The 18,160-nt window shown below is 39.3% G+C and overlaps 1 protein-coding gene across 2 annotated transcripts; it reads left to right on the top strand.

Moving 5' to 3' along the window:
• The first annotated feature begins 7,553 nt into the window (after positions 1 to 7,553).
• FIP1[V] (FIP1[V]-like protein) lies at positions 7,554 to 17,558 on the top strand. 2 transcript variants are annotated; one of them, XM_089616066.1, is made up of 10 exons: positions 7,554 to 8,418; positions 9,439 to 9,674; positions 10,140 to 10,266; positions 10,350 to 10,418; positions 10,527 to 10,667; positions 10,783 to 10,884; positions 10,971 to 11,311; positions 11,597 to 13,250; positions 14,983 to 16,074; positions 17,468 to 17,558. In XM_089616066.1, the coding sequence occupies exons 1-9, from the start codon at positions 7,672 to 7,674 to the stop codon at positions 15,490 to 15,492; spliced, it is 3,927 nt and encodes a 1,308-aa protein (XP_089472192.1). In that variant the 5' UTR covers positions 7,554 to 7,671; the 3' UTR covers positions 15,493 to 16,074; positions 17,468 to 17,558. The 2 variants fall into 2 exon arrangements, with proteins under 2 accessions (XP_089472192.1, XP_089472193.1); XM_089616067.1 differs by lacking the exons at positions 14,983 to 16,074; positions 17,468 to 17,558 and adding an exon at positions 13,918 to 14,943.
• Positions 17,559 to 18,160: the final 602 nt, after the last annotated feature.

Genomic DNA, 18,160 nt, shown 5'->3' on the forward strand with positions numbered 1-18,160 from the left:
GTATCGTGGTCATCTTCCCGTAAGGCCGACAACTTGATGACTGAAACACCGATAACTCCCGTTCGACACCTTCGAAGTTAGACGCGACGTCTGTTCGTTGGGGCATGTTGAAACGATTCTCAACGCCTTCTAGATACCTTGAGCAGAATGTCAATGCTTCATCTACAACATAGGCTTCGGCAATTGAACCCTCTGGTCTAGCTCGATTACGCACAAAGTTCTTGAGCGTTCCAAGGTATCTCTCAAATGGGTACATCCACCGCATATGAACTGGACCTCCGTTAATTGCCTCCTCCGGTAGATGCATCGATGGTGTGTCGTTGTTACACGTCGGACAAGCAAGGTACCCTTGACCACTCCATCCCGACAAACTGCTTCTCGCTGGAAAATCATTCACCGTCCATAGAAGTACGGAAAACAACCTGAATAGCTCACCGGTCGAACCATCTCTCAACACAACACCGGTTTCCCACAATTCCTTCAGCTCATCAATCAGCGGTCGTAAGAAAACATCCATGTCTTTACCCGGCGCACTACGACCTGGTATAAGCAATGTTAACATCAAGTACGATGTTTTCATGCACAACCACGGCGGTAAATTGTACGCAGTCAAGACTACCGGCCACATACTGTACGATAAACTCATGTCACCAAATGGGTTGAAACCATCGGCGGCAAGTCCAAGCCGGACGTTCCTCGGTTCTGCCGCAAACATGGGATATTTTCGGTTGATCTCCTTCCACGTTGCTCCGTCAGCAGGATGTCGCAGTACACCATCCTCTTTAATGCGTTCATTCTCGTGCCACTGCATCTCTAGAGCTGTGTGCCGACTCGCGTACAGTCGCTTAAGTCGATCTTTCAGTGGAAAGTAGCGCAACACTTTATGCGCTACTTTTTTTCCACCATCTTTCATCAGCCACCGGCTCTCATTACAAACTGGACACTCGTCTAGATTGGCGTTGTCCTTCCAAAACAACGCGCAATCGTGTTTGCAAACGTGAATCGACTCGTAACCCATACCAAATCGACGCAATTTCGCCTTTGCTTCATAATGTGACTCTGGAATCGTGTTGTCGATCGGATGAGATTTTTTCAGTACTTTCAGAAGCTGATCAAACGACTTATTCGTCCACTTGTTCATCACTTTCAAATGCATCAACGTGACAACAAATGAGAGTGACGAATACTCCGTACAACCCGGCCATAATTCTGTGTTCAGGTCGCTGAAAAGGTCATCGAACTGTCCACTCTGGTATTCTGCATTCGGGTCAATACTGTCATCGTCACCGTCTACGTCGTTGTGATATAAGATATCATGTACAGCATCAAACATCCCTCCTCCTCTGTACTCCGTCTGATACTGCATTACGTCATCTTCTTCCTCCCCGTGAAAGTTCCACCTCGTGTAATTCCTCTTAAATCCTCTGATAAAGAGATGATTCTCTATATCAGGAATTTTTTGCATCAACACGTTGTTACACCTCTTGCATGGACACTTAACTCGTCCTTCGACATTTACGTGTTGTCGGGCCATTGCCATGAACTCTGTCATGCCAGCCGCAAACTCAACGCTTAAACGTTGGTCCTCGATTATCCAATTCCTATTTGGATAACTCATTTTACCTATAGATTGAACATTTCAAAATTTAGTAGTTTTCGGATTTTATTTTATAATTTCACGATCGATCCTACCGAAATTTCGACAGAACCTCACCTATAAACTTAACAACCCGGCATCAAGCCTTTAACTTTAAAACCTGCATAGAAACATCCTAAAACTAACAATAAATCCAACCTCAGTGGTTCGATTATTAAAATTCATAATCCATCACATTTTTAATAATTTCTAACAACAATTAAATACAATTCCATTTAATTTACATAAACTAACTAATTGTTTTTACATAATTTTACCAAATATAAAATTTATAACAAATATATAATTCATTTATAATTTATAAAATTTATATCAAATATTTATAATTCATTTATAATTTATAAAATTTATATTTGGTATAACAAATATATAATTCTAAAAATATAAATTATAACAAATTTATAAACTAAAAATATATAATTCATTTATAACTAATTTATACTTATATAATTCATTTATAACTAAAATTATAACTAAAAAATATATAACAAACATTTATAACTAAAATTATATAATTCATTTATAACTAATTTATAACAAATATATAACTAAAGTTTATAACTAATTTATACTTATATAATTCATTTATAACTAAAATTATAACTAAAAAATATATAACAAACATTTATAACTAAAATTATATAATTCATTTATAACTAATTTATAACAAATATATAACTAAAGTTTATAACTAATTTATACTTATATAATTCATTTATAACTAAAATTATAACTAAAAAATATATAACAAACATTTATAACTAAAATTATATAATTCATTTATAACTAATTTATAACAAATATATAACTAAAGTTTATAACTAATTTATACTTATATAATTCATTTATAACTAAAATTATAACTAAAAAATATATAACAAACATTTATAACTAAAATTATATAATTCATTTATAACTAATTTATAACAAATATATAACTAAAGTTTATAATCCTATAACTAATTAAAATAAATTTATAACTAAAGTTTATAATCCTATATATATTAATCATATACAACTAATATATAACTAATATATAAATAAATTTATAACTAATATATATTAATCCTATAACTAACTAATATATATATATATATAATATATATATATATATATAATATATATATATATATATATATATATATAGTTTTTAAAAAAAAAACTTACCGATTGGACAAAAAGAAGAAGAGCGCGCGCGGCCAGAGAAGTGGAGCGGCGTCGGCGTCGGTGGTGGAGCGGCGTCGGCGTTGGCGGCGGAGCGGCGGAGGAGCGGCGGAGGATGAGCTGTAATGGGAGAGAGAGAGACTTTAGGAGAGAGATGTGAGGAGAGAGAGAGAAGTAGTGAGGAGAGAGACTTACCGGCGAGGCACACGGCGGAGGAGCGTCGGCGGCACACGGCGGACGAGGCACACAGCGGAGGAGGGAGAAAGTAGAGAGAGAAATGGAAGTTAGGGTTTCTGAGCGAATGGGGAAGCTGGGTCGCGTTTCTGGTATTTAAAGACATTTACCGACGATTTTTTCGTCGCTAAATGATTTCAGTTCGTCGCTAAATGAACTTACGTTAACCAGACATTTAGCGACGATAAAATCGTCGCTATTAGTAAATTTCATACATTTAGCGACGATTTTATCGTCGCTAAATCATTTCGTTTTAATTTAATGGGAGGGATTTTTCCCTCTTTAAAATTCGTCAAAATTTGATAACATTTAGCGACGATTATTTCGTCGCTAATTGTATAGCGACGATTTTATCGTCCCTAAATGTTTTCGTCTTAATTACATTGGAGGGATTTTTCCCTCTTTAAAATTCGAAATTAATTCAACGTTATTAGCGACGAAAATATCGTCGCTAAATGTTTTGAAATAATTAGCGACTAATTTATCGTTGCTAATTATTTTCCCGCGAACTTAGCGACGACAAAAAAGAATTAGCGACGATAAAGTCGTCGCTAATTATCTTTGCCGCCAAACTTTAGTATTTCTAGCACCAAAGAATTAGCGACGATAATATCGTCGCTAAAAGGGTTATTAGCGACGATATTTTAGCGACGACTAAATCGTCGCTAATAGTGTCGTCGCTAAATGTGTTATTTCTTGTAGTGGAAGTACTAAGTTATGAAGATGTCATGAGTAACTTTGTGAAGATCTCATAGATAAGGAATTCATGTACAAGATCGCTGAAATGCAATGTATATAATCTCATGCTTTGTTCCTTGGAATGTGAATAAATGAACTGGCCAGTATCCAAATTGAGTCATGACTCTTTTGGATGAATCAATGTGACTTGTTAGCTCCTCGTCGATACATTGTTTCTAATTTATTCACAAGCGACAAATGAGCTGAGGAAATAACAACTAGAAGAGTAAAATGGTAATTTTGTAAATCCCATCTAGCTGATGATATTTATGAAGGGTAAACATAGTAATATTCAGTGGATCCACTCATTACAATTAAGTTGAATTCTTGAGTAGGAAATAAATTCATTTGAACCGAGAGATTCTCAGTGTCAACTCTTTAGTGGAGTCAGTTGACATTAAGCTAAACTTGGAAAATGTTTGTGAACTTTTGAGTCCAAGTACGTTAGCTCAAGCTTTGTTCATTTGGATCCATGAGGTCACTGTCACAAGTCATTTCGAGTAGGATTAGTTAAACTAGAAGCTAAGTCAAAACAAGAACTCCACAAGTTTTACGAAAATTGTCTAAAGGGTATTTTTGTCTCTTTGGACATAGGATGAAATGAATGTCAATAAATATGTTTTTTGACATTGTCATATGATGACAATGAATTGATCCATACGGCCAACTTAAAGAATTTGGGCCTTGAGGATTAATTTTATTTCATGGAATTTTACTTGAAAATTCTTAATGGGCTTTTCTTATGTTGTCATGAACAAAAGAAAAAACATCTAGAAGTTCCTTCTAGAAACCCTTACACGTCCAAATAAGAGAGAAAAGAGACTTTATTTTGCATTAATGTATGAAGATACTTGTCAAAACAAAAAGTGGTAACAAATTTCCTCTATGAGGAAAGGCAATTGGCGGCCAACTAAGGAGCAAACAAAAGAGGAAAAAAATCTAAGGACTTGCATGGCAAGGCTTGGACGTGTGACATGAGGAAAGAGAGCAAATATTTGCTCAGGAATATGTGATATTCTATAGAGAAGAGGAAACTACATTTTGAAGGTAATCATTCTCCTATAAATAGAGACCTCATTCTCATTGTTTCTCATCCCAAAAATTTAGAGATTGAGAGCTTTTCTCTCTAAGTTTGGCCGCCCACTTCTCTCTCTCTCTCTCTCTTCCCACTTCGTTTTTGTTTTGGCACCTAGGTCCACATTTGACCTAGCGTTTTGTTTTATTCTTCGACTCTAAGATTTGTTCTTGAGTCGTTGTGTTTAAAAGTGCCCACACACTAATTCCTTCTTACCTCGAGTGATTTATGTGATAGAAACCTTCGTGGTTACTCGAATTCCCGAAGAATGAAGAAAGACGAGCTGCGTAGGGAGACGAGCGATTCAACCTCCACAAGCTTCTCAACGATCAAGCTACATAAAGGTTAGTAAACGAGTTATTGCTCTTCAATAGTTTTAATTTAAAAAAAACATGTTCTTGCTCTTTGTCTAGGTTAGTAAAAAATCGTTTTTACTTGTTTTAAAGAAAATTTTTATTTTCCGCCTCTTTCTAGAAGCGTTAAATTCTTTTCTTAATCCTAGATCTATTTCAACAACCACGACCACGACCCTGACCTCGACCTCGTCCTCGTCCCGGAATATAGTTCTGTTGTTCAGGTTCTTCGGAGTTAACAACGTTTACTTCAGGTAATGCCTTTGAACCTGTCGGACGGGATTGGTGATTCTTTATCAGCAATTCATTATTTTTCTCTGCGATTAGAAGACAAGTGATTAGTTCAGAATATTTTGTAAATCCTCGAACACGATATTGTTGTTGCAAGGTTACGTTCGATGCATGGAAAGTGGTGAACGTCTTTTGCAGCATGTCATGATCGATCATTTGGTCTCTACAAAATCTTAGATGAGATACTATTCGGAACATCGCAGAGTTATATTCGCTGACTTTTTTGAAATCTTGGAAACGTAAAGCGTTCCATTGATCACGGTATACTGGAAGCATGATCTCTTTTTGGTGAAAATACCTATCCCTCAACTCCTTCCAGAGTAAACTTGGATCTTTGGTGGTGAGGTATTCACTTTTAAGTCCCTCGTCAAGATGTCGACGAAGAAAACTTAAAGATTTTGCCTTGTCTATATTTGACGAGGCATTTTCCTCATAAAGTGTTTCCAGTAAACCCAAAGATTCCAGATGCATTTCTACGTCCACCTTCCAGAGCATGTAGTTTTGGCATGTGATGTCTAGATGACTGAAATCGAGCTTAACGAGATTAACCATGATGATAACTATTATGAAATATAAAATTTCTTAGATTAATGATTAAGGATATATAAATCTACAACAATTGTAAGGAATAAAAAGTAATACATGAATCCAAACATTACTACAACGAAATAAAATTCATCTGGTGGAATTTCTATGGTAAAAATATAAACATTACACATAACAATAAATATGGCAATAAAGACTAGTATTAAGCGAGACATTTAGAGTTCGAACCGAAAAAAAATAGTAGGAGATGAGAAAAATATATATGAGGTAGAAGAAAATGTGAGAGTTTTGTGTGATTAAAAATGAGTTGAATAGATATGTATTTATAAGGTAAAATATAGCCGTTTATAGCCGTTATATTACCGTTGGGTATTTATTATTTTTGTGGCAAAAATAATTGTATTCAAGTATAACAATGTGTAATAAATAATATGTAGATGTACGAGTATTGAAATGACATAGTTAATCAAAGTAAAATATTAAGTAGATCAGTTAAAATAAATTTGCAATTAATAACATTTTTCTATAAGGTGGCAGAGCCTCCTGTATATAGAAAATTGATATTAATTACAAGTAAGATGTAGTTCACATCACTTTACTATAAGGAGACAGAGCCTTCCATGTATATAGTATTATGATGTTATACATTAACGAAGTTAAAATATTGTAAATCACATCATATTATCATAAGGTGGCAGAGCCTCCTGTGTATAGTAATCTGGTGTTATACAATAAATAATAGTTATACGAGTTTAAGTGTTTAGAGTATTATACCTCTGAGTTGATCTTGACGAGAGTGATCGTGCTGATAACGTGTTATGAAAATCAAAGGAATAACTTATATCGAAAACTCTTTAAATACTTATAAGGTATGAATTTTAGAAGAGAGAATAGAGAAATATGAAGAGTAAATTGTAGAGAGAAAATGAAATAGTGAATTGTAGAAATTTGGATGGATTTTCTCTTCATCATACCCATGTATTTATAGTAAAAATTTGTGTATATTAGTCAATAAGTTAGGTGTAGGATAATTAATTATTTACCTAATATTTTTGACTTTTGAGCGTACCAATTATTTACCATAAGAACAAAATTTTCTAACTATACTTTGAGAGAGTGGTTTTTCCTTTACTGACTTAGTTTACAAGAACCCGAAGACAAAAGAAAGTACGCAACAAGAAGTAACAGTTTTTTATTTTTTATTTTTATTTATTTTTTATTTTTTTTTTATCATCAAACACGTACATAAGTTAGCTATTCGCTCAGAACCCTTTAGCTATTACTTCTTTCGCTCAGAACCCTTTTTAACTAATTAACCTACCCGATTATGTAAACATAGAAACATTAAAACTCGATTTCTTTCCCTTCCACGATTATTCTAACCTCTCTAACTTAAATAAATCACCCAAAAAAATAGTTAATAAATAAAAAGAACCTCTACGATTTGGGAGGTGAAACGCAATTATACATGAATAATATTTATATATATATAAAAGCTTAACATTACATTAGCGCAAAACACACAAGTCCTCTTCGTTTCGTTTCCCAATTTTGGGTTTCACAAACCTCAAAACCCTCGTTCCGCTCTCTGTCTACAATCTCTCTTATCTCCAATGGAAGACGACGATGAGTTCGGAGATCTCTACACCGACGTCCTTCTTCCGTTTGGCGCCTCTGCTCCGCCGCCGCGCCAGAGCTCTCCGGCACAGCCACCGCCGGAGCAGCCTCAAACTCTCCGCCGTCCGATCGATCTCAACAATCCACAGAGCGAAGAGGACGACGGAGATGGCGGCGACGGATTCAGAGCACCGCCGAGCTCGATTCCAGGCTTGGGACTCGGCCAAACCCTAGCCGCGCCGGAGAAAGCCGATTCCGACTCCGCGGCGTCGAAATTCCGCGCCGGAGCCGCCATGTATAAGAGTTTGAAGGAGGAGGAGGTGACCTTCGATATCGAAGAACCTGGCGATTTGGCTAACGAGGAGGACGACTCAGCGGCGATTATTCCTGGACTTCAGAGCAATTCAGAACTTGCCGGAGGTTCCAATAGAGAGGAAGACGAAGATTGGGACAGCGACGAGAGCGAAGACGATTTGCAGATAGTTCTCAACGCTCCAATGACGATGGAGAGAGGCGACGGAATTGGAGACGACGAGGATGAAGATGACGCGCTCGTGATTGTCGCCGACGGCGATCCGAACCAGCCAATGGAGGAGCAGGACTGGGGCGAGGATTCTGCAGCGGCCACGGCTCAGGCGGTGGACGGGAAAGAGGCCGGAGACGGTGGAAAAGCCGGCGTAGCTTCAGGGCCGAAAGCCGGTTATGGGGTTCACAGTTATCATCCGTTTCATTCTCAGTTTAAGGTCAGTCACATGTTAATATGTTGTTGACTGAAATAGATTAGAGACGATTGGTTTGTAAATATATAAATGAAGGGTTTTATTTGACCCTTGATGATGAGAAAAAAGAAAAAGAATACAGAAGGCTGAAATAGAATTGTACTGTATTGGTATTATACGCAGTATTAATGTAATTGTTGTCCTGTTATTGGATTAGTGGTATCTGAATTCTTTGTATACATTTGCGAATGAATAATAATGAATGTTGCGAAAGTTAAATGCTGGGCTTATGTACTAACCTGATGCTCAAGACATGTATTGTAGACAAGGTCTTAATGAAGGTTCAGGTTATCTTCTCTTCAGCCGTCCCAAGGCATAACCAGAGAATAATTGCTTCACGATAGTATGAAGTCATTTTAATGATCCTTTTCTTAAAAGTCAAAATTTTCTTTGAAAATATTGATAAACGGTTTAAAATCATAATCGACATCTGCTGCCAGGGCTCCTCTAAATTAATCGTTATGAGTTACACTAAAGAGAATCTAACGAAGAATTGGAACCTGCTTATCCAAAAGAAAAAAGTTATTTGGATGTGAATTTTTTCTTTTCTTTTCTTTTCAACTTCTGCGACTTTCAATTGTTAAAGAGAATCCATAAATGCAATAAATATATTTATTCACCAGTTTCTTTCCCCATTAGAATAATCAACGAGAGTTAACCTCACGTCACTTACGTTGATGTAATTCGGTGTTCCAGTCCTTAAAACTTACAAGGAAAGTCCACTCATGTGCATGCAATTACGTCGTTCTTTTACTTCGTTTTGCTGAAGATGAACACTCGCGATTCCTACTTCCTTGGAAGTGGCTTTGCTAACGGCGAAGCCCTTTGTATTTGCATAATTTCTCTTTCGTCTTGTTATTGAGTTATGCTGTAGAAAAACCAAAATCATATTAACACTATTGGGAAAAAACATGGTGAAATGGATTGTCTTTGCGAGTAAAAACTTACTGGTTACCTTTCTCTGTCTTTGTTTTTGGTGTGAAGTATGTGAGGCCCGGTGCAGTACCGATTCCTGGGGGTCCAGCATCTGGCCCTGGAGGAGTACCAGGTCAAGTTCGCCCGTTTACGAACATGGGTCCTGGTCCTGGCCGAGGAAGAGGTGACTGGCGACCAGGATTGAAAAGTGGTACACAAATGCAGAAAAATTTTCAAGGTTGGGGTGGAAATGCGGCTGGGAGAGGCTTTGGCGGTGGACTAGAATTCACACTTCCTTCACATAAGTAATTTCGTCTATTTTTTTACAGCTCTTGCCGTGAATGAGTCTGATGAGTCTAATGTCATTGTTACATCCATAGACATAGTAATGTTTCAAGTTTAAGGTTTTTGGTTAATTTCCTAGTTGTTGTGTAACTTGTGTTGTGTCAACCATTGAATTATTTAGAGAAAAGAACTAACAAATTCCCCAAGTCAGGCTAAAATTCACTTTTTGTTATCGTAAATTTCAATAGCAAAAATAATCCTTGCGTTCATCAAATGTATCCAGTTAATTTAATTTTTTTTGGCTCATGGTATTGGTAGTAAAAGCATCAGAGGCTGGGCTGCGTGCGTTAGCTTTTTCTTTCTTCAGAAATTGTTATCAGAAGTCTTATCTGTCTTAGTAGCTAAGCGTCATGTGCTACGCATCATAGTATATGTTACTATTTGTAATTTTCATGATAACTAATGCGAACAACGTATGTTTTCAGGACTATATTTGACATCGACATAGATAGTTTTGAGGAAAAACCATGGAAACATCCTAGTGCTGATACATCTGACTTCTTCAATTTCGGATTTAACGAAGATAGTTGGAAAGATTATTGCAAACAGCTGGTAATTGTTTTCCTTTGGTGCTTCAGTCCTTTATAAAAATGAAGTTTACTTAAGATAGAAAAGATCGCATTTTAATTTTGTAGGAGCATCACCGTATGGAATCTACTATGCAAAGCAAAATACGTGTGTATGAAAGTGGGCGAGCAGAGCAGGTGCAAGATTATGGATGTTTTTAAATTTTATTTTTATTTTTATGAATTCTTGGTATAATCATAATCATTCAGAAATACACAATTTTTTGCTGCTTTCTGTGTCCTTAGGAGTATGATCCAGATCTGCCTCCAGAACTAGCTGCAGCAGCTGGTGGTCATGAAGTTCCACTTGAGAATTCAGTTCCCATGAAGTCTGAGGTCACACAAAGTGATTTATCAAAAGGGTCCGCTCGTGTTCGTCCACCACTAGTATGTGCAGTGTCCTACATTCAAATTATATGTATATGATCATATTTCAATTTCATTTCTCCATATGGGTTATCATGCACTGTGAGTTACTAACTTGACTAATATATCCTACCAGCCAACAGGTAGGGCAATACAGGTGGAAAGTGGTTATGGTGAGCGTTTACCCTCTATTGATACCCGCCCACCGCGAATGCGAGATTCTGATGCAATCATTGAGGTACTTGTAGCTGATATCTCACTGCTTCGAAGTATGTATCGTAAAGATTTCAATGTATATTAACTGGTTTATGTTGTGGTAAATAGATTGCCTTGCAGGGTTCTTTAGATGATGATGCTCCTGGTGAAGATGTTTCTAACCAACAAGATGATGATACTCCCAAGGATGATATTGGGGATACCACTGGCGAAGCAGAAATCGCTCAAGGGGACTCTGACTTCGTCGACAAATATTCCCAGGCTGGCATTGATCAAAAGAGAGAGCAAGTTGGACTAAGGATTCCGTTGCAGAATTCGGTTCGCAATGACACACATGATAGAGATGGAGTTATTCCATTTCCTCCAGAGCCTCAAATGAGAAATGGTGCTTCCCGTGCATATGTTTCAGTGTCTCCTGGTGGTGACCATTCTCCTGGCTATGAAGAAAGGTATTTAATAGCTGTATTATACACACCTTTTTTTTATTGCATATCCCCAGGTTCTTTCTTTCTTTGTTAATTAATTTATTTATAATCATGAATGTCGAGGTTCAACTTTTGAATTACCAATGGTTAGAAACTTAATTGAATTGATACAGACACTGTTATGATAGTTAAATAATTAAGTAATGGGCATTTTCCATGTTTTAAAACAATTCGGAGATAAATCCGATGACTGGTACTTGATAAGATTTTGAACATCGTGATAATTATTTGTTCTTGCTCCTAACACAGAAAAAAACATGCAAGACAACGTGACAGATCTCCCCATCTGGCACCTGGCAGAACTGCAAGAGATGAAAAAAATATTCGAGATGAGCCAGAAGGCTCTGTTGAAAGCATGGGTAGTAAACATAGCCTGTCATCATCTTCTGCCATTCTTCGTGATGCTCGTGACTCAAGCATCGAGCTCAGAGATGATGTTGATGATCAGGATGATACGGTGCTGGCTGATGAAAGATCTGAAGGGGAAAAAGGTGATTCGCCTTCAACTAAAATAGTCTCTTCTGATATTCCCACAGACGGAGCAGTGAAGAAACAGAAATTGAATACCCAATCAGAAGATTCTTTCGACCCAGAACCTGATGACGGTGAAGACTCGAGGGCTGCAAGAAGCAGTGACAACAGTAGAGCAAGGTCGGGAAGCAGCCGAGATTATCTGAAAAGGCGGGACGGGATGGATGAGGAAGTTATCCAAAGACGCCCAAATCGCGCGGGATCTGTCAAGAGGAACTTTGAAGATAAAGAACAGGGCATTCACAGGAGAAATCGTGATGGAAGACCAGAGCCGGAAAGAAATCGAATGATTGTAAAAGGCAGGGAGGACTCGTATCCTTATAGAGAATTTGATCCCAGCTTGGTCCATCCGCACATGAGAAATGATGGGTTTGATAGGAGGAAAGAAAGGGAAAATTCTGATGGGCCTTGGCAAAGGAGAGATGATGATCCTTATAGCAGAAAACTTAGAACTGAAGAACCAAGGAGGAGAGAACGTGGTGAAGAAATGGGGTCCAGACATCGGGGTAAAGTTCGAGAGGGCGAGAGGATTGACAAAGAGGAACTCGTCCAATCTAGAAAACAGATGGATAATGGCAACAGGGTTCACCATGACAAGGATGCGGTTCCTCGTCACAGGGAGAGAGATGATAACTCTAAGAGCAGATATGAACTTATGGATGATTTCCACGGAAAGCGAAAGAAAGATGAAGAACACACGAGGAGAGGTTATGCTGATAAAGAAGAAATGTTGCATGGTCATCGCGAAAATACCAATCGCAGGAAGCGAGAAAGAGATGAGGTATTGGACCAGCGAAAGAGGGATGGTCAACCAAGACTCAGGGATAATATTGACGACCACCAATCTGCAAGGCACAAAGATGAAGGCTGGTTGCAGAGGGAAAGAGGCGAGAAAGGGAGAGACAAAGAAGATTGGCTGAGGGTAAGACAGTCCCACGAAGAAAACATACCCAAGCGCGAAAGAGATGAAGGGCGGGGTGTTCCAAGGGGTGGTCGTGGCTTAGAAGACAAAGGATGGGTTGGCCATCCTAAAGTTGAGAGTAAAGGTTCCGAAAAAGAGTACCAATCTAAAGAGACAATGCGGCATGGTGAGCAGTCCAAAAGAAGGGACAGAACCGACGATGAAAGTATTCGCGGAGGTCGTGAGGATTCTTACGCTCGTGGAAATCAATTGAGTAATGGGGAGAGAAGATCCAGACAGGACCGGACAAGAAATGAACACTCTGTCAATGCTTCCGACGACCAAAAGATTAATGATAAAAAACATAAAGATAATGCGAGGAGGAATAAGGAATCCGACGGCGGCGATGACAACGCTTTGGTCTCTTCCAAGAGAAGTCAAGAAGACACCGGTGGTCAGAGTAATGCAACGGTATGTTCCTTGCTCGAGTGCAAGAATGTAGACCCATGAGGGTTTGAAATTTTTACATACAAGAGTGACTGTTTTATCATAAAAAAAGCAATCAATAATGCAACGCATTTCAGGCAAATAAATCTTTTTGGAAATATGTTTGTTTATATGTGCGTGTTTCCGGCGGGTTGTAGCGCAAATGAAATAATATAGTAACCATAACCGCCACAACTTAGGTGTAAGATGCAGAAAAAAATGTGTTTCCTTATCTTTCCCTTTTGCAGGGCATTTTCAGAATTTTGGTTCAATTATAATCCTCGAGTCAACTCAAAACCATTACTGTTACTATTTATTAGGAACCTGTAAATTTTATAGGCAATGATAGCAAAATGCCGATTCACCTTTTTTGTCTAAAAGTTATTTTAGTTGCTACTATTGTATGGGTTCTACATTAAAAGAATGAAAACACAAATTGAGTGTCGTGGGAGTTATATGGACCCTGTTTCGCCTGTTTTATTTTTGCCTTTAACTTACGTTATGCTATTCACTCACTGTCCTAGTTTGCCAGTATGTTAGTCACTACTGAGCTTTCCTCTAGTGTGCTCTCACGTAGGAGTGAACTGTAATCAGAAACTTAATTGCTACGCTAGCATTTCATTTGCACCACTTCACCTTTGCATGGAAGTAGGTAACGTGGCAGCATCAAGCCATCAACAACACACCAGAATCGGCATTGAAGTTTGGTTAATGCTGTTGCTGATATGGCATTGTCAAAGTGGTTAGTCTGTCAAAGGGATGATAATCTAGACGATACTTGTTACCAAGCCAGTATCTGCATTCTCTTCTGAATGCTTGATTGAGGGCAAACAACCTAGTCTTTCTTAGGCATGGACCTCAAGAAAGATGTACTTTTTTTTTTTTGGGTAGAAAATAATCTTGTTATATCAATGATCTATATGTTATGCCATGACGTTATACTGATGCTCGATTTGATAATATATTTCGAGTAACTGCACGCACTTTCTATAGCAAGAAAGTGAACCTGTGAGTTTGACCAAGTTAGAGTTCAAAAATTGAACTCCTTGGAGCTTGAACAAAAGTTCCCATGGAACCTCTAAAGTTGGGAGCGTATGATTCCCCAAAGAAAAAGTTTAAGGGTCATACGGCTATTTATATTATCGTCATTTCATTTCCTGCTAGATTTGTAGATTGAGAGTTGGTATGACATAGCTTATTAACGCTGCGTAGCTCTACGCTTATTTAGTCTTTACTTGATAGTCTCATTTCCTATTAATATATTTGAGAACACTTCTCAAATTAAGTCTAGATTTAAATTTTTACTTCAGTCACAGTCATGTGCTTTTATTTTCCGCTTATTTATTCTTGGAACGAGTGTTTCCTTCATTTTAACTAGTGGGACTTCTGAAGGCCATTGATTACCCCATAAATTACTGTATTATTTGCTAGAGATTCATAATGTATACTTGTAGTACAGGGAGATTTAACTGTATCCTTTTGCCGTTGTTGAATGTGGGCGCATGATTATCCTGCCTCCATTTCACAGAGGCTACACTGAATTGGGTTGATAAAAAGCAGAGATGAATTCCCGAATTGGCAATAATTTTATTTTACTAATTCCAGAATTTCATTTTGCTTCTTGATCGAGTTAGAAATTTTCTCCGGCTTGGGTATTCTTATTTTATCTTATTGTTGTTCTCATCGTTTATGCTACCATCCTTTGGTCTTTAATTAGGGTTTGAAAAGGAAAAAGGAAGTTACCTCTGATGACGAGGAGCTGCAACAGGATTCAAGGAAGGGGCGGTCCAAATTGGAACGTTGGACGAGTCACCGGGAACGGGAATTTATTTCTAAGAGCAAGGCCTCGACTGCCCTGAAGTTGAAAGAGCCGAACAGGAACAACAAAACTGAACTTCCTCTAGAAGCCGATACTAGTAAACTCTCTGAAGAGCCTCCGAAACCCATTGAAACCCAACAGCCGTTGGCCGAAGAGAGAGATTCTGCTGCCGATCTCGAGGTTAAGGACGGTGACGCGAGGCCGTTGGATGATCGACACCTGGACACGGTCGAGAAGCTGAAGAAGCGGAGTGAGCGCTTCAAGCTTCCGATGCCTGGCGATAAAGAAATTCCGGCGATAAAAAAGGTGGAGATCGTATCGCCGGTTCCCACGAAGACTGTGACTCCAACGGATTCAGAGGTCAAACAAGAGCGGCCGGCAAGGAAAAGACGGTGGATCAGCAGCTAAACTTAACCCGATGAATCTGCGTCATGCGGGCAAGTTGCTTGGAATATTTTCCAGGTGTACGGCCATATTGGCCACGGAAATTTCAAAATCTAGAGAGAAACCCTTTGATCCGAATTGAGCTGTATTCGGATTTTGTTTTAAATTACTATTTTGGGTTCATCAGGTTGGCCTGAAACCTATGCAGTAGCTATGTAACTTGTATCATCAGGAGTGTCACTATATAATTTCGTGTGTGTATATACTGATAAATGTAACATTTTAACTGGTCACACTGTTAGTGGCACAGAATAGTCTATTTTTGTTTGGAAGAACTCATAATTATGCTGCTCGGATTTGCGATTCGACAAAGGCTGTTGGCTCTGAGGTTTCCTGGAAGATATCACTGGAGATTTTAGCAAGGCTGATGAAGCTGAGATCTTTTAGTGAAGAACTCGTGACACAAAGGCGGGTTTCACTCTGTGTACGAAGTCCATTCCATTGCTTTTTCTTTTTTAGTTGGATTTAGAATATTTATACATGTACTTTTACACTAGAAACAGTTCTTTTTTGTTCTTGTACTAGTTTATCATTTGTTACTCGTCGGTATTGTTATGCCGTCTTTTTTCTTATGGTAAAAACGACGTTACAATATAAAAGGACAATTTAGTCAATTGCTAAAAATACGCATTACTAAAAACAAGCGACAAGCTAATTTTCGACAAGCGACAAACGAATTTTCAACAAGCGAATTTTCGACAAGCGACAAGCGAATTTTCGACAAGCGACAAGCGAATTTTCAACAAGCGACAAGTGACAAGCGAATTTTCAACAAGCGGCAAGTTTTCCCTATAAATAGCTCACTCACACAAATCAAAATGGAGGGGACTCCGAACTCAGAATTCACTCCGAACTGAGAATCCTCTGAACTCAAAATTCTCTCAACCCCAGAGACTCTCAACCCCAGAATTCTCTCAGCCAAATACTCTCCCAACTTCAAAATTATCCCGGATCATAAACAAAGACCGAGAGCCACCTCTCGGCGGGAGGAAGAAAAACAAAAATCCAAGAATCCACTCACATAGCAAACATACTCGCCCTGAACTACGTCATGACCTGATCCCGCAAAGCGGGTACGTAGGCAGCTCACGAGGAGCTCGGTCACACCCCCCAGGCGAGCTCGACCTCCAGACAGGCTCGACCTCCAGCCAGGGTCGACCTCCAAGCCAGGCTCGACCTCCAGGCGAACTCGATCCCCCAGGCGAGCTCGGCCTCCAGCCAGGGTCGACCTCCAAGCGAGGCTCGACCTCCAGGCGAGCTCGACCCCCCCAGGCGAGCTCAACCTCCGGGTAGGCTCGACCTCCAGCCAGGGTCGACCTCCAGGCGAGCTCGACCACCAGGCGAGCTCGACCTCCATCCAGGGTCGACCTCCAAGCCAGGCTCGACCTCCAGGCGAACTCGATCCCCCAGGCGAGCTCGACCTCCAGCCAGGGTCGACCTCCAAGCGAGGCTCGACCTCCAGGCGAGCTCGACCTCCCCCAGGCGAGCTCAACCTCCGGGAAGGCTCGACCTCCAGCCAGGGTCGACCTCCAGGCGAGCTCGACCACCAGCCAGGGTCGACCTCCAGGCGAGCTCGACCTCCAGGCAGACTCGACCTCCAGCCAGGGTCGACCTCCAGGCCAGGCTCGACCTCCAGGCGAGCTCGACCTCCAGGCGAACTCGACCTCCAGGCAGGCTAGACCTCCAGGCAGGCTCGATCTCTAGGCCAGGAATCAAAGACGAAGAACGCATTCCCAACGAAGAAGAAGGCAAAGTATTATTTCCCTCTTTGCGATTCTAAGGTCCTCTGAAGCTATTGGACGCTTTGGGCTTTGTCCCGAACTTCCTTGAGCTCTTTGGACTCTCGAAAAGTAATTTGGGCCGATCCAATACTAGGCACGTGACTATTCCAGGCACACCACGTGTCCTCGAATGTTAAATCCAAAAAACGGCTTAACAGGTATATTGGAAAAATACGCTTTCGAGGTTGAACAATTGTTAGAATAGTGGCCTGAGTTAAAGAACGTGAGAAGAAATTGGTCTACTTTCTATGTGATTATGGTTATTAGGGCAAATTTAATGGTAAGTTTTATTTGCCCCATAAGTTTTTCCAGCTACAACCCGTTTAAGCAACAATCGTCTCCAATGGTAATTCAATATCCCTCTCTTTGCTCGAGTATATCCCACATGTTAATCATATGGTAAATAGCCCCAACTACTAGCAATTTTGATAATTTTGACAAAATTAGTAGCAACCAAGGATTTAAATGCCGGCGATTTTCTCTGACAATCGCCGGCTAAGCCGTTTTCGGACAGTCAACGGCGGGAGAAAGCCTTGAAGTCGTTTTTCAAATTTTTTGTCGTGCGAATTTCGGCGACTTTTGTTGCTAATCGCACAAGCTTAAGGTGATTTCCACAAAATATTGACGGTGATTGGAAAAAATCGGCGAGATTTGCTTAAAAAAAATTGAAGTTACAGAAGAAGAAGAAGAAGTTACGGAAGAAGAAGAAGAAGAAGGAGAAGGAGAAGGAGAGAGAGAGAGAGGTAATTTTTTTTGAGAAATTGCCCTATTTGCCACTCTTTTGATAACTTTTTCCCACATTCCACTAAAACCTTAATTTGTCCCAAAATGCCACCATGACAAGTGTAAAA

The sequence above is a fragment of the Urtica dioica genome, chromosome 5 (assembly GCF_054948205.1).
Source record: "Urtica dioica subsp. dioica isolate 48M chromosome 5, U.dioica_male_clone48M_v1_H2, whole genome shotgun sequence".
In the NCBI taxonomy this organism is placed as follows: domain Eukaryota; kingdom Viridiplantae; phylum Streptophyta; class Magnoliopsida; order Rosales; family Urticaceae; genus Urtica; species Urtica dioica.